The sequence below is a fragment of the Solea senegalensis genome, linkage group LG11 (assembly GCF_019176455.1).
Source record: "Solea senegalensis isolate Sse05_10M linkage group LG11, IFAPA_SoseM_1, whole genome shotgun sequence".
Taxonomy (NCBI): Eukaryota; Metazoa; Chordata; class Actinopteri; order Pleuronectiformes; family Soleidae; genus Solea; species Solea senegalensis.
Genome location: NC_058031.1, coordinates 11,505,680 through 11,525,365, shown reverse-complemented (window position 1 = coordinate 11,525,365; position 19,686 = coordinate 11,505,680). Strand labels below are relative to the sequence as shown.

At 41.0% G+C, this 19,686-nt stretch overlaps 1 protein-coding gene across 1 annotated transcript; it reads right to left on the bottom strand.

Moving 5' to 3' along the window:
• Positions 1 to 64: 64 nt before the first annotated feature.
• On the bottom strand, positions 65 to 19,531 carry LOC122776980 (NUAK family SNF1-like kinase 1). Its single transcript, XM_044037834.1, has 7 exons — positions 18,975 to 19,531; positions 12,249 to 12,369; positions 10,931 to 11,082; positions 8,833 to 8,898; positions 5,370 to 5,489; positions 4,128 to 4,260; positions 65 to 3,356 (listed from the first exon to the last, which is right to left on the bottom strand). Exons 1-7 carry the CDS (start codon positions 19,290 to 19,292, stop codon positions 2,191 to 2,193), a joined length of 2,076 nt encoding a protein of 691 aa, XP_043893769.1. The 5' UTR covers positions 19,293 to 19,531; the 3' UTR covers positions 65 to 2,190.
• Between the last annotated feature and the right edge of the window lie 155 nt (positions 19,532 to 19,686).

Here is a 19,686-nt window from a genome sequence, read left to right as displayed (position 1 = left end):
CCAGACTCTGCACATGTTGTCTGAATGCGGAACAAGAAGGTAAACACATCCTAAGACACATTAGGAGAGTATTGAGATGGACATAATTTATTGACTTTAGGAAAAAGAAAGAAAGAAAGAAAGAAAGAAAGCAAAAACAAAAGGATCATTCTTTTCTCACATCTGTTTAAATGCCCACAGCAGCATCAGTGATGTCACAGTAAAGCAAAAGAGGCAAAAGGAGCACATTGTGCACACCATAATAGCACTGTGTGGTACAAATATGCAGTATTCAATAACACTGTGAAACCAGTAAAACACTCTACCCATAGACCCATATGGGAGCCATAGATTTTTTTTGTGCAAAATAATTCCCAACCTTCGCTAGAAAGTTAAATACGTTCCAAATAGCATGCCTGGAATTTTGACATTAGGTGTTACTGTTTATGCAGATTATGCACAAATGTGATTTGGGTGACGTGATAGTTTGCCATCTTTACAAAGTATAGAACGCTTGGGGAACACTGCCTCTTCCCTATTACACATTCATACGCAGCACACGGTTTGGGTGGGATTTGTTCCGGTACCAGAGCACATCTGTGACACCTGTGACACGTGAATTACAGGTTACTTCACGTTATATAGCCAATTAAATACATTTCAATACTTAAAACCAACACTGATTAAGACCAGAACAGATTTGGGAAGAAATGGAAAACGTCTTCAAATGAATGACCTCAGTAATCAGATAGTTTGTCACTGATTACAGCTGCTAACTGCTTATTTCCCTGCACCACAGTCCATTCATATAACACAGGAGCTGTTAATCCACTGCTGCCTCCATTATTTAGTTTCCGTTGTGTTATTCAGTCACTTTGGTCTTTAGCAACACACGCTTACCACTGGGGCAGCAGTAGACCAGCAACTCCTTAATCCTATGAGTCAAACTTGCTGTGGGAAAGGGACAGAAACATACAATGGCAACATGAACCAGTGAACATATGCTTCAGATATTGTATACTCAAGCTAACATGAGATTTTATTAGGTGACAAATTGGTTAAAATCTGTTTTTTGTTTTTTTTCCTGTTGTCTCCAGTCACTGCCATGTTATTACGAAGCTACTTCCTGCCAACCTCTGGCAGCTTTAACAGCAAAGTGATGTCACAGCTATGTACCTCATACACCATAACATTAAGAAATGCTTCAAATGTCCTCATATCTGCATGCAATGTTAAGCTTGTGCTAACACATGCTAAAGACAGCCATGTGTTGAGTGGAAATATTGCAACAGTTGAGTTGAGCGGAGTTTGTGCTCACCATCACCTCAACCAGCACATCATTTACATAAAATGTGCTATTGAAGAAGAGCCGAAGTGGCGACTGAGAGCATTCACTTTTCAGGAAAATTTTTAAAATGCTGAGAATGCTAATGTTCCCTTAAACTTCAAATAGAGTTATTTCAACAACCAGCAAAGTCGCCCCCTGGTGGCAGGGAGGAAACTATGTCAATATTTTTAAATATGATCTATGGTGAAATTGCATCACGCAGTCATGACAAGAGTTGAAAAACTTCAACTTTGCACGTTTAACGTAACGTGACGTTCAAAGTGATTGACTTGGGTCATTTAGTTTGCACGACACACTTTGCCCGGTTTCAACTGTGCCATCATTTATTGCCGATTTCCCAATGGGATCAGAAGACTCGAACCATTAACTCCTCAGAAAAATGTTTAGCAACGAAATAAATTAAGTGAAAAGTCATTTTTCCCCTAAGGATTCAATTAAAATGGAGTTCTTTTAGCAAGAGTCACCCCCTGGTGGCCATTCATTATAGTGTTAGTTCCAGGTAGGAAACTGGAAGACTGTGTCCATTTTTTTTAAAGATATGGTCTATGGTGAAAACGCATCAAGCGATTTTGACGAGTTGAAAGATTCCAACTTTGTATCTTAGACGTAACGTCGTCATCCAAAGTAATTGACATATGCAATAAGGTTTGCGGAACAGGCTTTACTCAAATTCGTAAACACACAGTTAGAGTCCGTCAATTCTGCCACATTCGGGTGCCATTTCTGCAGTTCCACAGACACTGGGCGATCACAGAAAAACATGGTGCTTCACAGTACAATGCTCAAGAGAGTTTGTGTCCTCAGCCTTCCCAGTGTGTTTCAGCAGAGACTGATCACCTCAGCAGAAGTGGATGTTTGTCGGGTTACGTGAGCGCTCCTCTCCGTCTGCCTCTGTCTTCAGCGACGCCGTCCGCCTCGGCTGTCAGCGGCTCAGGCTCCTCCTCCGAGCTGCCGGCGCTGCGCTGCTTCCCCCGAGAGAAAATCCTGCGCCGTGACTGGGCGCTGAGGTCCAGCAGGTCAAAGGAATCGGAAGAGAAGATGCTGTCCTCACTCACCACACTGGAGGGTCGACTACGTCGGCCCTCGATGCCCCCGGTGGTGTGGAGGAGCTGCTGCAAAGCCTCAGGGAACACTGCAGGGGCTGCAGTGGGAGACGACAGGTGGAGGTCATCGGGAAGGTCCAGGCTGCGTGAAAACTTGCCGTTACGTTTCAGAATGCCCTTCCTTCGTCTTACTGCCTCCGTGCGCATGGTGGGACTATCTTCTACTGCTGGGAGGCGACTGTGCTGTTTGTAGGTGCACGAATCTCCTGCAACGGTCTCTTTAACTCCTACTCCAGAGCCCCTTCTTTCTGAGGCAGACTCCCCTCCATACATGTTCTTTAGTATCCCCTTTTTGGGCATTTTAGATGAGGGCTGACTGAATGTTGTGGGGGACGGCAGGCTGGTGGACAGCACCTCAGCACGAGTGTGGGCAAGTGCATGTGTTCGACAAGTCTGTGGAGACGAATTACACAGCTGGGAGGGAGAGTTTTCCTTCGGAGGACTCTGAAACACGGAGTCAATGCTCCACTGGGGTTTCAGAATCCCTTTGGGTTTCTTACGTTCAAAAGTGGAAGTGACCACAGTAGAGGAGGCAGCTGTGGGACAAGCGGCCCCACATGCTCCCTGTGCGGTCTGGGGAATTGCGTTCTCCTTGCGTGACTTCCTGAGGCTCGACATCCCTCCTCCACGTGTCCTCCCTGCACCACGATCACTCTTCAGAGGTAGGCTGAAGTAAAAGTGGTGGTGAGAGCGCCGGGCCGAGGACGCGTCAGCCGTCATGTTGTTGCCGGCAGTGGCGACCCGATTCTGCCAGTCGATGTAGCGAGCCAGCAGGGGGGAGGGGCACTCTTGGTGCGGAGGTGAAGGGCAGTCACACACACTCTCTTCATAACCCCAGTTCACCCACCAGTGGTTGGCTACGTCCTCTATCGTGGCTCTCTCGTCCGCGCGCACCGTCAACAACCAGTCGATAAGAGCGCAGGCGTCTGGAGGAGCAGAGGCGAGTTATTTACAGCAACTGAACTCAACTATTGCGCGTTTGAAACGATGACAACAAGACACAAAAACAATCACGTCAGACAATGGGACAATGGGAACATTTCACAAACAAGTTTATCCCGACGTAAATAATTATGATACACATTTTTTGCAGCAGTTATAAGGGTCTATAGAGCTACTGTTAATGCCAGTAATTTCCATTAAATGACTCGAAGTAACTGTAAATGTCTTTCGTTACCTAACATTTATTAGAGAGAGGTTTCTGTGTCTGTAAAGTTATTAATAAAAAACAAAAACCCTGACACTTCATTTACATATACTAGCACTAAATAAGCATATCTTAGTATAGTGAAGTAATTATGTTTTTTTTTACATTAAATGAATTGGTATTTTAATGAATTAATGACATATTTAATAACATTTATGTATTTAATTCAAATTTTAATGAATTAATGACACATTTAAGTAATTACTTTACCTTTATTAATGCTCCATGTGACCCTTATTCTTAAGTGTAAAACACGCATCCCTTAAAAGCACGACATAACTATAATAAAGCATTTACTACCCATGTTAACCTTTATTAATAAATAACTACTCCAATAAACCATTATTACTGTGTTAACTGAAGCTCTATAAACTAATAATGTGAATTAATGTTCCCTTTGAGTACAGGGTTACCTTTTTTCTTTTAATAGCATATGACTTATTTTTTTAGTAAACACAGACAGCATTTTCGGACAGTGATGAGCGTTTACCTGAGGGGGGGTTGGGTCTGTGATAGCGACCTTGGCTGATCTGCTCAGTGAGTGTGGCGTGACTGGCGCCATCAAACGGCATGCTGCTGTACACCAGAGCGTAGAGCAACACACCCAGAGCCCAACAGTCCACCTGTAGCACACAGAGACATGCAGATATATAAAAGTATATGATCATATATACCTTGCTTTTTTATTTTTTAATGGCATCTTTCATTTTGAGCAAGCATCTATTATTATTGTTGGGCATATCTTCATCTTCGTTGCTATGGTTGTTGTCTGGTGTGTTGTTTTCATTTTCATGTGACTTGCAGTTTCTTCTTCCCTGACCCTATTTTTGGGGTCACTGTTCGAAAATGACAACACCAAACTAAATAGATAGAAATAGATAAATAGGATAGTATATCTCTGCAATTACAAACTCTATGTGAATTATCTCGGTAGCAAAATAAAGATAACACTTGTGACAGTGTCACTGTAGATACCATAAACCCACCATAAATAAAGGATTTTTTCCACTCTTTTTGGCACTCTTAATTTATTTTTGATTTTTGTGCTGTTTCCTGTACCATAAGCTTCTAATTGTAAGGTTTACTTTGGTAGTTTGGTTGCTTTCTTTCCTTTCTTTAAATTATTAATTCTGACATGGAGCAACTGTAGCTAAAAAGTTAGTGAAAGACAAGTGAAATCTGACGAAACCCTTTTCTTCATTTTAAATAGTTAAAAACACAATTTTAACATGCAGTAAATTGCAAATAACTGGCAGATATTGAAAGTTATTCTGGAAAAATGGGCAAAAGCACTTTTTGGTGTTTTCTGTGGTTCTTGGCTATGTTCACCTCTGCTGTGACGGTAAAAACAAGAGACGCAGAAGATACTTGAATGAACCAGTTACCAGCTGATCATCCTTTATACACAATAGTCACTCAGCTAATCTTAAATAGCACCACTTCCTTTAAACCTGGCTTTCAAAATAAGGCTTTTTACGACTTCTTGTATACAACTTTTATAATGTTTAACAATAAAAACAAAAAGCTTACAATCGGTATCTTGTAAAACATAACACATTTTTAGGATAGCTTTCATTTTATATTAGTTAATTCTATAAAATGTGTGCAGAACAAAAATCGGTAATGATTACTCGATTTGTCTGGTACAAACTGGGGGTGACACTGTTCCCCTGTTGTAGTGTTACGGCAAAAGCCCTAATATTTGGAAAGGTGTGGTCAGAGTGTGACCCACCTCTGGTCCTTGGTACGGCAGCCCTTTCACTATCTCTGGCGCCGCATAGAGAGGACTTCCACAGTAGGTCTGCAACAGAGAGCCCCGCTGGAAATGATTGGAGAGGCCAAAGTCAGCCAGCTGTGGAGCAAGAGAAATATTGACAACAAACATTAACCTGCTGTGTTTATTTATATGTAGGGACATTAATGAGTGTAACGGGGGAAAAAAGAAATCCTTGCATGGAACATAAGTAACAATAACCTGTGCAGTATTCCAAGAGGATGTCTCAGGGACTAAATTAAAACAGAATGGAAGTTGGAACTGATGCTGAAAAGAAAACAGTCAATCCAATCCAATCCAATAAAATAAAGACTTTATTTTTACATACATAAAACCCATTTTTACTCTTTGGCTTTCAACCCAGTAGGAAACATTGGGTTTTATCTTTTTGTAGTTTTATTGTTTGTATTGTTGTTTTTGGACTGTGGGAGGAAACCGTCTGCATTTTAGATCAGTAGTTATTCACTTAAAAAGATATTGAAAGATATACTAAAAAGATATTGTATGTTCATACTCAACTTTCTCTCTCACCTCTGAAATAAACAGAAGAAGATTTGCACACCACAGCGAGCATCTGTTCTCACTGATGGTATCCTGAATGTGCCGCTAACAGACATGAGGCCATTATCAATGGTTGAGTTTAAGGGATTCAAAAGATAAATGATAAACACCTTGAACCCGGGTTATACTGTTCCCTCAAGGACCCGTTTCACCAGACTGATGGAGAAGAAATGCCAGGAGACATTCCAGGGAGTAAAGAGCCCTGATGACTGGGACATGAAGTCAGTCTGCCTTTTATTTTTTATGCGAGTTGTTGGAAACAACTTTTGTACAAAGACAGTTTGGTTTATTAAATAAAATGCTTCTCCCGATTAACAATCAATTCATCGAAAACATATCAAACGTATCAAAAATAATCCTGAGTTGCAGCCCTAGAATTCACAAATCACTCGCACTCCTGGCATTCCAAATTCCTTTTCTCGGAGCACGCACAAAAACAACAATAACTCAAAGCGATTCCTTTGAAAGGAGCCAAAAATAGGTACAGTATGCCGAGGTTCTGCCAAAGAAAGTGTGACCGAGGAAAGAGAAGTGGGCCAAAAACATCAGGCTGCTCATACTCACGTAGAGGAACAATCACTCACTCCAGAGCCGCACACACACACACACACACACACACACACACACACACACTCACACACACCGAGGCTCTTCTCTATCTGCAGAGATTATTACTGTAGCATGTGCAGCAGCTCACTATCAGCCCTGCTGGTGTTAAAAATACTCAACGTGACAGCTTTATTTCCATGGAGCAGAGGGACAGGGGAACACAGACGGACGATGACACAGTGTTTATAGATGTCCGATCACTGTCGATGTTTTACCTGCACATACAGTGGCAACGATGATGTGTAGGACGAGCTTTGGTAGGTACATAGTAACGCGTCCTGTGCACGTGCATGAAACTGTGGTAACCTACAGAGCCAACCATCAATGAGCAATGTATTATTGATATTATTAACCCTTTAACACCTTAGCCTCAAAATGTTCATCTGGAAAAAAAAAAATTCTGCTTATTTTAACCATAAAAAAAGGGACATAAAATGTGCTTTTGCCCATTTTTCCACAATAACTTTCAATATCTGGCAGTTATTAACAATTTAAAAATAAAGAAAAACAAAAACGTTATTGTGAAAAAAACACTGTAGTTGTGCATGAACACCAGATTTTGCGGAAATCGTAACTTTTGGATATTACTGTAATAACCACACACTGGCTTTAGTACGCTTGTGCGTCGTCTGCGATTACGCTTGGGGGCTTCAGACCTGACCCTCCCACTTTAAAAGGAACACCTTATACTTTATTAACCCCCTTAGGGAAATTATTTCTCTGCATATGACCCATACTATTAGGAGCAATGGGCTGTCACACTGAGTAGTGCCCGGGCAGCAATGGGGGTTGGGTACTTTGCTCAGGTGTACCCCAGCCCTTTTGACCTGGTGGGGACTTGAACCAGCAACCCCCCGGTTACAAGCCAAGTTCCCTTTCCACTTAGTCACGGGCTCCCCGAACATGGCTGGCTGTGCCTACTTTTACCACACCCCATTAAGCCGCTGGTACACAGAGTGCATAACGTCGACGACTCTGAGGTCTGAGATGAAAGAGACGCCACAGAGACGCACATGTACATAAAAAAAACAACCTCAGATTGGTGCAAATGCCACTGGATTCCCCACATTCCCCCGTTTGGCCGCGCACACATCCCATATAAGGAGAGGAATATCCAAACAAGGCAAAACAAATGACCCCTGGGGTCTTTTATTAGACCTGGCACTGTGTTTGTGCTGCTTCAATGTGCAACACATTAACATTAATGTGGGTATAAAGTGTTCCAGTGGATGTTCTGACTGTTCTGCAAGCGGTTTGCAGCATTTTTACAGCCTTACTCGCTGTACTATACATGAGGCGTCATTCCAGTGTGCTTATTGTTACATAAGCAGGGGTAAAAAAAAGGACTGTTTCCTAAAACACATCAGCCTGCGTGTCAGTAAGACGTATGTTCATGTTTACAGACAAGTGCAATCAGGAATCTGTGGATGATTCATTACACACAACGATTTTGCTAAAAGGTTGTTTCTCAGTACAATTACTGTACTGATTATATTGTTGTATTATCATTATCACAGAAAGTGGGCTCGTTATTCTTCAAAATCTTTGAAACGAATAGATTTTATATTTTCATATTCCAGGTATTCCACATAAAACATGTTTGTGCCATTTGCATTTTAAAAATTGTTTTCATTAATTTTAAGAAGCCCAAGCCTTTCCTATGAAATCTCCTAGGAACCATTGATTCTTATCACCTCAGTTAATGTCAGTATAAAGGTTTCCTCTAAGTATAGATCACTCTTTTTTTGACCAAAATATAATAAAAATGATCATCTTTAACCAAAATTAAAGACATTTCTTAAGTTTATTGCAAAAACACATTGATTCTAATTGGGGTCATTTTGGACCCCATTCATGGTAACTGAAGGCTACACAGGTTCAATAACACAGTTGTAACAATAACAACAATTAACAATAATCGTCACCAATAATATGTTGCTCAATTGTACACACCCACTGATTGAATGGATACAATGGAAATAGATGCAACTGTCACTAACTCCCTGATCAAATGACTCGACAAAAGACACAAATGTACTGTTTTATCAATGCAATCATTGTTAAAACATTAGTATATTATATATTTCTATTCCGATGGTGACCTAACGTGAAGGTGATTAGCCTCCGTGGTCATATGAGTTTGAGAGGACACCAGAGAACCTGCACAAACTGCACCCCAGTTTAACCAGTAGCACAACATTGTGTCCATGTACGTAGGCTCAGTTTGCAGAATATGTGGCGTTTATCTCACCTTTACGTTGAAGTCTTGGTCTAAAAGGATGTTCTCCAGTTTGAGGTCGCGGTGCACCACGCCATTCTGCGGGAGAGCAGAGAGAAACGCGCACGTGAGTTTAGTCAAGGAAGTTTTTTTCCCCCCCGACTTCTCTCTGCAAGTCCCAGCTCTGACATCTGAGTTCCAATGTAGGCTGGATACGTGTCGAGAGAGTTCTTTAACAATCAATGTTTAGTCAAAATGTGAACATGTGAAGAGCAACACGTTGATTTTATTGGTTATACTGTACAAACACTTCCATGTATTAACATAAAAATGAGAAAAACGTTAACCTCCACATGAAACTTATATAATAATGTATTGTTATTGTGATTATTTTGTATACACAAAACACATATAAAGTACATCACTTGACAATAATTGAGAACTTCTCAGCAACAAATTGTGAAATCTCTGTGGCAAGTAGACAAAAGAAGGCCTCCTGCACAGTCTGATGACATAACATCCTTAAAACACAGCTGTCTGAGCATCCTTAGTTAACTCTGAAACTAACACCGTGGAAGCACAGTGACGCACGCACACTTTATACACCGCCCAAATCTCTCGGGCTAATGTGCATGAATAGGCTTCTTTCTTTCAGTGGTTACATCCTCTACAGAGCCTTTACTGTAAGTGGAGGAGATGACCCTTGACCTTTTTAAATGTTTTGTGCACAGTATGAAAGGAGTAGGAGTAGGGACAGGAGTTGAAAAGGTTATGGCCCTTTTCCACTACGGTCCTGGCTCGCCCCGCCTCGCCTCGGCACGGCACGTTTAGGTTGGTTTTCCACGACAAAAAAAGTACCTACTCAACGTGGGCGGAGTCATCAGTGATCGACAGTTCGGCACTGCTCGATTTCTGTGTCGTGTGTGTTGTATCAGTGGCCGACAGTCTCTCGACGTCACGACTCACTTATCGGCTCAGCTCACTTGGAACCTCGTATGGTACGCTGGTGGAAACGCAACTTAACCGTTTAGAGAATTGTCACCTATTGGTTTTGTTACACCATTTTCAGCTCGTTTCATGCTTCACCTCGTCCTTCACAGCTGTCCAGGTAAGGTAAGATGACTGCAAACGGGGTTGGAGTTTGACAAAGAGAAGTGTTTTAGAATGATATTAAAAAAACAACAACAACAACAACAACAATCACCCCAACATACACACAAACGCTCCCTCAGTCAGGGCTAATAGTATTGCTTGACAGATTGTCAGAATAACTATTATTTTTAAAAAAAACGCCGGTGTAATTTCCTCAAAAAGTGTTAAATTCTGTGAACTGATAATGAAGAAGAGCAAAAAAAAGGGAAAAAAAGACAAAGCAACAACACGGAAACTTATTTTCATTCTTCTCGTGAAGGCGTAATAATCGTTTCATGTGTGCTGCATGCATGAATTCAATAATTCATTCATGCCAGAACATTCATATCTATTTTGGGACCACTTTCAAGGGCAAGGGGTTGGGAGCAGATAATCCAACCTCACTGTGTGGAGGTCACATGATCATCTCTGTATTTAATGCTAAGATAAGAATAATAGTTCTTTCTGACTGAGAAGACACAGGTCCTCACCTCTACTGATGTTCTTCAGCTTCTTGAATGTGAATATTTTCTGGTTTATTTGCTTCATCGGACAAAAGAATCATTAAAACTGAATCATTTCCAGGTTTGAGAAACACTCGTCAACATTTTCCGACATTTTATGGACCAAATAAGTACTTGACTATGAAAATGATGTTTAATTGCAGCCCTAATATGAACAGGACATGTACATTGCTCTCATTATTCCCTGTTTGGCTTTACATACACATAAACAGTAAAAAACAAAGATGAATGTGTGATTTCTTGAAACGTGCTCTCAACCCCTAATCTGAAAACTCTCGTCAAGTTTTTCCTGACGGATTAGGATTAGGATTTCGTGGATTTAGCAGTTCCGCATTTGCTTGTGCACACAGTGGAATTCCACAAGCAGCACGTGGCTCCATGTCGCTGCCACTTCATTTATACTGATTGCTGATTGCAGTTTGCACAGAGTGTGTGTATGTGTGTGTGTGTGTGTGTGTGTGTGTGTGCGTGCAAACCTTGTGGCAGTAGTGGACGGCAGATGTGATTTGCCTGAAGATGCCTCTGGCTTCTGTCTCTGACAGTCTCCTCCTCTCCTGGATGTAATCGTACAGCTCTCCTCGGCTGGCGTACTCCATCACAATCACAATCTTATCCCGGCTCTCGAACACTGGGCAGGACACAGGACAACAGTACTGCATTAGTATGTGTATGTGTATATGAGCGCTGCCACAGACTGTGATCACATAACGTTGAGAGTGTGGAAACAGACGTGGATAATTAAAGCTGGGGTAGGGAACATATTTCTGTCACCACTGGAAAACAACATTTCCCCCTCTATCTGATGAAATGCACAGAATTGCTTAACTTTTCGGTAACACTTTATAATAAGTAAGCACTATTAAGCATTAATACATATTGTATTCATCATTTATGACGCACAAATACTCATCATTTATAAGCACATTAGTTATGGATTAGTAAACGCTGAATTTGTCATTTATAAAGCATGTTTCTTACGTAAATACAAATTCAGGCTGTGACAAAGCACTTGCTACTCGTTATTAAAGCATTTTGTGTGAGCTCAGCTAAAGTGGGCACTATCTAAGCCTTATAAAGCCTCAAAACCCACAACACATGGACATAGAACATAATATTGCATTGATATTTATGTCAACTTCCCAACATATTGCAACTATACAACTGACAAAGAGTAAATAAAATGTTTATCTGGAAAAAAATCTTTCTGTATCAAAAAATTAAATCTTTGTTTGAAAAAAAATTATAAAAAATGATATATATATATATTTCAGTGTCACAATTCAAGAGGGAATGCTTTTTATGGTCTGTCGCTGCAATCTGTATTTTTAGCTCACATTTATGTATAAAGTGAATGCAATGTAAAAAAATCAGTATGATTAATGGGTCTACCTCTCATGATGATACAGATATATTCATATTTATTTATAAAGACCATAACAGTTTGTGTGTAGATGCAACAGAAGGGGAAAAAAACCCAAATCATACCTATTTATACCGATCTATTTTAAAATATACTCCAAACAAGCACCAACCAAAAAAAGGAATAGGCTGCAGTCCCAGGTTTATTTTTGCATCTCCCATTTATCAAATGATCCAAGAGAGAATTCGACTTCTCTGCTCCTTTTTTAGACTCTGTTTACAGTTTGTGCATGTTGCAAATTAACCAGAGAAAATAAGACACACAAAATACAACGCAGTAGCAATGGGTGTAATTATTGAACATGAACAACATTTATTTACATTTAGAGACCTGTGTGTGTGTGTGTGTGTGTGTGTGTATGTCTGCAGTCTGACCTTCGTGGAAGCGTATGATGTTTGCGTGTCTGAGCGAGGAGGTGATCTCGATCTCTCTCTGGATGTGAATTTTGTCCAGGTCATCAGTGATACGCTCCTTGCGAATTGACTTGATTGCCACCTGGGAAAGAACACAAATTTATTGAATCAACACATGTGACATCATCACACGGAACCTAATTTTATTTATGTATATATATATATACACATATATACATATATATATATATATATGTATATACATACATAGATACAGATATCGATATATATATATACACATATATGTATGTATATATGTGTATATATGTATGTATGTGTGTATATACACATACATACATATATATATATATATATATATATATATATATATATATATATATATATATATATATATATATATATATATATATATATAGATGAATAAATAATCAATCAGGTACACACAGAGGCAAACAAAATGTTAAAGGCCGGATGACAAGAGCAGTTGATCTGAACTTGCTCAAAGGCAGAAGGTTGACAGCTGCACTGTTTACACTCCTTAATCCCAGCCAGGGACTCACTGTACCTTGGCCTCGAATCCACTTTGAATGCTTTGAATGAATGTTCTATTAGCCCATGTAAAAAAATAGGGGAGACACAGCTGACAGTTACGACACCAAAGCGTGAACAAATCTGCTGAGTCCAGTGTTAGCTGTTAGCTCCGCCCTAGTGAGGCGGCAGAAGAGTCATCACAGTCAGGAACTGCAGTGAGTGTTCGACCTATTATGACTAATAGTAGGAGTTCCAATAAATTATATTGTATGTATGTTCGTGGGTGGAGGTGGGGGTACAAATACTTCATGACTGTGCTTAAAGGAATACTTCACAGATTTGCATGTGGCTTTGTATTGCTAGAATAGCAGTAGTACTTTTAAAAAATTGTGCTTCCCTCACTCAGTTTTCCACTGACTTGTAAAAAATATGTTTTTTCCCTTTCCAATTTTGGGCAAACGTCAGTTCAATGTTTGAAGGTGGTGGCGAGCGAAGAAGACCATGACCTGGATGACTGAGAACCTTCACCGACATGTACATGGGTTAAATGTAGAGAAGGACTAGTTTATTTATTTACTTATTTATACTGAATATCAGAAGAAGAGATGCTAAATGGCCTGTATCTACAGGTTTGACATTCACCCATTCACTCTACACATTACATTTTATATCAGAAAATTACTTTTGATATGTAAGTACAGTAAATGTCCAGTACTTTTTTAATACTTAAGTAATATTATAAAAGATGACTTCAACTTCTATCAAAGTCATTTTCTGGTAAGATACTTGTACTTTTACTCAAGTATCCCTTTTAGGTACTTAATACAAGACTGTGTCTTTTTTTAAAGTGACAGTCCTAGTCCTGACCGGTCTGTCCTCCTCTGCAGAGATCCTCCGGGTGAGCAGGCTTCTCTCAGGGGTCGTGGCTCTGAAATTCTCAGCTGCTGGAAAGAAAACATCTCCAGACATCAGAGGACCTGATTCACACGCTCCATCAACTGCAACAGTTATGCAACACAGCATAAACACACTCCAGTGAACTCCCAGGATCTGACCTGACCTGACCCTCTATTGCTGTGCAAAGATAGACTTATATATAACTGAAGGAAACCCTTTTTTTTTACATAAGTCTTTTTTTATTATTGTTAATGAGAAAAATGTGACGTCTTTACTGTAAGTGGGTGCTGAGTCAGAGAGATAAGGCCTCTTGCCAAATACCAACGTGAAAGGAAAAGAGAAGACGATGATATTTGATGAAGGGATGTAGAAAACAATATACAGATGAAGTGAAAGGAATGGATAACATATCTTCAAGGGGTTCTTATAGTAGGGGACATACACTTTAGTTTCCTGTGTATCGTCAAAATTAAATTTCAAGTTGAAATGAGATTCATTTGCCTGTCTCCCTTTATAAAAAACAATAGAGTTAAACAGGGGCAAACGCACTGCAACGACCCAAAACACATGCAGGAGGAGAAACAAGCTGCATATTCACAAACGCTACAGATTCAAAAACACAAACTAAAATAAAAAGAAAACACACACAGAAGCGGAAACACACGAAAAACCCCAAAACAAGCAGGACAGAAAACACACACAAACCACTGGCAAGTCCCAAAACACACACAGTTTGTGAATCTGCAGCTCATTTTTCCTCCTGCATGTGTTTTGGGTCGTTGCAGTGTGTTTGCCCCTCCTGGCCGACAGAAGCATACTCAAAAACGGAAGTGCTCGGGTCTGTGGGAGCGCTCGTTTTCGTGCAGCTCTACGACCAGCCATTACAATGCTCGGGGATTACTTAATTCTAACTCTATTAAAAGACCTTTATTAAGAGGTTGTCTGCGATCAAGCTATCCGACACTCGCTTCTCTGCAGTCAATCACTTTCGTTGTTGTTGTTCTCGGACTCAGCCATTTTGCCGCTGAAAGCAAGATCGATGTATAAGCACCTCTCATAAGCCCGTTTCAAAATCACAAGCTACTAAGTAGGAAGAAGAAATTGTCTTTGACTGTCATTTGAAGCCTTGGACTTGGCTCTAAAGTGAGACCAGCAGGGCACCGAGAAGAGACACACTTGTGCATGGTTTCCCACAATAAGGGAACTAAGAGCATTTTTAAAGGGGGCACGTGTGTGTGTGTGTGTGTGTGTGTGTGATTTTACCCCCTGCATATGCGTCATGTCCAAGTGTGACCTGCAAATATCCCTTCTCACTAACAATGTGTTATTGTTCATCCGAAATAATGTGCTCCGTGTGAGATAACGGCTAAAAACCACAGAACTGTAACAGGATATGTAGAAAACATGGGAAGCTACGTGTGTGTGTGTGTGTGTGTGTGTGTGTGAGCGAGCCATGCCGATGTCATCACACAATTCTTTCACATCATGACAGGATGTGGTGACTGTATACAGACTGTAATGGTACAGACAATACAAAAGTATTATGTGTAGAGAAAGGAGCAGCCATTTAATAAAAATAACAACAACATGACGTGTTTTGCCACAGCATGAATCCCGACTCTCCTGACTTGTGGGTGTTTGTGAGTGTTGTCAAGTGAGGTTTTGGATGGCGGACAGCCTCTCACTGACTTCCTGTCCTATTATTATTCATGTCTAAACCCTAACCCTAACAAAAGCACAGAAAAGTACACACAAGCACAAATGTGAGGACACATCATATGACATATTGCAATCCCTAGCCGCTTATCCCAAGTGCCTAACCCTAACCCTGATTTAAACCCAATTCTAATCCTAACCCTAAAACCAGGTCTTAATCCCAAAAAAAGCCCTTTAAAGTCAAAACATCCTTGACAAAGATATGTTTTATGAATGCGTAGCAGAAATAATTTACCTTACTTGCTTACTTACACATTATTGTCGATGAGAAATCACTTTACCGTTTTTGTTTTGTTTTTTTTTAAATCGCGTTACTTTCAAATAACGTATGGATTTAGCAGCTGAGAAACAGGCAAACGATTGACTTCCAGCTCCACTAAAACTCACTCGTGCACAAATAAATGACATGGATCTTATTGGCTGAATCTGGTCTTTAATTCGTGGTTTTATGGGGATTTATTTTTGGCTGGCTGAGATAATTAGCTGGACTCGGGATAGCTGCTGCTGCTGCTGCTGCTGCTCGCAGCCAAGAAACAGTCCGACGCGTAAAACAGACCTAATAAAACACGTTTTACACAAGGTATTTATGTTTTACAGTTTACGTAGCTGTCCTGTATCTGACTGGTGAGATCACATCGCGTGTGTGACTGTGTGAAGCCAAGAAGGGGAAGGTGTGAGGTCAGCGAAACGCGGCAGCGACAGGAGACGACTGAAAAAAAACCCACTGATTTTGACCTCACAGAACACTGGAGTTGCTGGTTCCACTGCTGCCTCCATTTTCAAATGCAACCGTGTTATTTTGTGACATTGGTGTTTGTGATCCTTCCATTTGGATTCACCAGAGTAACACACACTTACCAAACGAGGCAGCAGGACACCGGCAACTGAAATTGGTGTTTTTTTTGTCAGTGGTCTTAGGTCATTTTCTAAAAACATCCTCATTGTGATGACATAAAACACAAGCATAGAACTGTCTACTCTTGCCAATCTGATTTCTTACTTTAAATGCTGCCTCCTCCTCCTCCATATAACAGTCTCCTGGTCTTGTTTCCAAAAATAATGTCCGTTTTGTTTCAAAGAATCCTTGGTATGTGCTGGCTACTAGCTAAAGGAATTCAGTGGGCTATTTTCCCTTTGTCCCACACTCACTCACCGACTCACACACACACACACACACACAGAGACTGCACAAATAATTCCGTCTGCATATTCTTCCATGTGTCTCCAACCTGTCCTCTGTTGTTTCCAACCGTTCTTTCTTTCTTCTCTGAATTAAAGCCTGACAGTAGAACATTTAAAAAAAAAAAAAAAAAACATTCATTCAAACGAATCAGGCGCCACATTCTGTTTTTTTACATTGTGGGTCCAGAAAGTCAGCCAGCACACATCAGTCCGTTTCGATGAACTTAAGTAAAGTTTAACGCCAATCAATTAATTAAATAAAATGTGTCTGACACTAGGTGGCGATGTGACCCCTTTCTGCTCGTTATTAGTAGGTGTTTTCCAGCTGCCCAGAACAACTGGCGGCTAGTTGGTACTATGTTGACTTTCTACCTAGTAACCCTAGTTACTAGGTAGAAGCAGCTTCTACTTAGTAGCTTCAGAGTCATTGTGAGTCCTCGGAATCAGGAGGTCTTTCAAAGTGTTGGCTCTTGTCAGCAACACAAATTGCGAGGCAGTGATAACTCTATTTTAGACTATTGCCATTTCACGGCAGAGCCGGCTAAAAAGAAGCAGAGCAAACCACTGTCAGTTGTTCTTTCAAACGGCGAGAATTGAAAAAGAAACCTCCATGGACATGGCTCCGCGGCTTGTATTCCCCGGCTCAGTTGAAAAACAAGACAACAATTTGGGTTTCTTAATGTCATGAATAAACATGTTAATCCGACTTAAATCGAGCTAGTCTGAGTTGGACTAATATACCTGGATAATGTGATGTCATAGTCCAATTACATGTATAGGTTTAGTCAGACTGGAGTCAGACTTAATTCCACTATATAACATGTTTGCAGGTATTTTAAATGTCTGGTTTTAGTTGAAGTATGACAATAATTCGATTTTGTTTGGTCCTAGCATCGTGTAGACAAACTAAGTGGGACTGTGTGCTGGTTGAGTGTGTGTCACTCAGACTCTCCTCTCCTCTCCTCTCCTCTCCTCTCCTCCTCTCCTATCCTCTCCTCTCCCCTCCCTGGAGGAGTCTTAGCCCTATTGTAGTAATTGTATCCCCTTGTTCTGAGTGCTGAGTGAGTCAGAGCAAAGGCATTTCAGCCTGGCAGCACGACAGGAAGCACAAGAACACAACACGGTCCGTCATCTGCCCATGAGCTCATTCACTCACTCACAAACACACAAACAAACACACACACACAGAAAGAGAGAGACTGTCTGAAGATAAAGCATCAGCACCATTAAAACATAGTAGAGAGCTAATTGTTAAAAGAGAAAAAGTGTGTTTACACAACATTGAGTATGTCGGTGGAGAATATGAGGATATGTGATAACTGTTTATAAAACTGATAAAGAAGTGCATGTTTATATGGTATTGAAATGTATATACAAAGGGGTAATTATAGGTCTATAGTTATACTACTATATAGACTCAGCAATAGGTCAGGCAACTACTTTTCAACACATTAAAATTTACTTTCTTATTGATGTTAAAGCCTTACTTTATTCTGCTACACACTATGACAATCATAAACCCTTTATTTTGTTTAGTTTATTTAGGGGAATGATCATTGCAAGTTAAATTCCCCTTCACTGCAGACCAGGAGGCTGTGAATCTGGATGTCAACTTCAGTGCCGTTACAAACGAATTAACTAAAATACGTTGTTTATTTGACATGCTTTTATAAGTAGTTTACCAGAAGGTTCAGATGCTGTAATGCTGCAGGTCTGGAAAAATGCAGACTGCAGCTGTTTCCATATTTTGGTATTGTAAGCATCAGATAAATACAGTCAGTCATGGTCAGGGGTGGGAATCACAGATAACCTCACGATACAATATGTGATATACTTATATAATTAAAATATCGTTATTTGCCGCGGCGTATCCATTATCGTATTGCACAAGGAAGGTCAACAATGTATCATCAAATCTTTAAACCCCATTTTCTCACTCTGTGTGAATTCAAAGTGCAGAGAAATCCCTCTCCTGCCAACATAGTCATGTGATTGCTACTGAGTAAATTAAAAAATGTCAGGAAATAATAAGTGAAAACTTTTTCCTGCTCTTTTTTGAACATGTATAATGTGACACATATCATTGGAGTTAGTGAGCAAGTGAAAATCAACACAAGACCATTGTTCTAAAATTGCTTCCATTTACGATTAATGGGAATATGAAGGTAAGAACGTGCCAGGATGACCTGGATTCCCCAAGAAGTATCATGTCATTTACTGATTATTATTTGTGTACATTTTGTTTAGGGCCCCATGAATGCTTGGGCCGGCCCTGCACCCAACCCACAGAATCTGGGCCCCCAGAAACTCCCTTGAAACGCCCCTGACTATACCATTTTCCAAGTACTTGACAGCATGTGTGTTGAGCACCATGTTCAGCTGGCGCAGAACCAAACTCACCGCCTTCAGACTCGCCCTCTCCAGCGCCCTCTTCACTTTGCCGTAGGTGCCTTTTCCCAGAGTCTCCATCACCTCATAGCGGTGTTTCAAGTTGTGTTTGTGCTGGTGCTTCTTCACTTCCACGGGCTCGGATGTGGCGGCGGCGGCGACAGTCGCCTCCATTCTCTCCGGCTGCCTCTGTCTGTCCAGCTGCCTCCGGGACAGTGACTCGTCCCGGGCTCGGTGGCCGTGAGACGAGGCGTTCTGGAGACAACCTAGCTCCTCGGAGCGGTCGCTGGTGTTCACTGCGCCTCTGCCGTCTGCTTCGCGTCTGCCCATCCCTCTGTGCGCACAGTGCGCACCTGTCTGTCACCAGATAAATCCTCTAAACTGTGAACAGGAGCGCGTTAAAGTTGCCCAGAAAGAGCTTAGTTTGAGCCGCAAACTGTTCTATTCTACTTTCTAGAGGAAAACCGTGTGGTCCGTTTGAGCAGCGAGCGACACTGTCGCGTCCGACGTCTCCTCCTCTTCACTGTCGCGGCAGAAGCAGCAGCAACAGGAGGGAAGGATGAGAACCACATGGTCCAGAGCGAAGGGTGGAGCCTCCTCCTCATTCCACAGCAACATCCAGCCGGCAGAGCGTGTCACACACACACACACACACACACGCACACAGTCACCACCGTGGAGCACGGGGAACATGGAGGAATGCGTGGAATGTCATGCGAGTCCA

Coding starts and splice junctions, on each gene's coding strand:
- LOC122776980 (XM_044037834.1), bottom strand. CDS start 19,292: ATGGGCAGACGCGAAGCAGACGGCAGAGGCGCAGTGAACACCAGCGAC. Junction 5,490..8,832: donor ACCAAGACTTCAACGTAAAG/GTGAGATAAACG, acceptor CTTGCTCCACAG/CTGGCTGACTTTGGCCTCTC. Junction 3,357..4,127: donor CAGACCCAACCCCCCCTCAG/GTAAACGCTCAT, acceptor CTGCTCCTCCAG/ACGCCTGCGCTCTTATCGAC.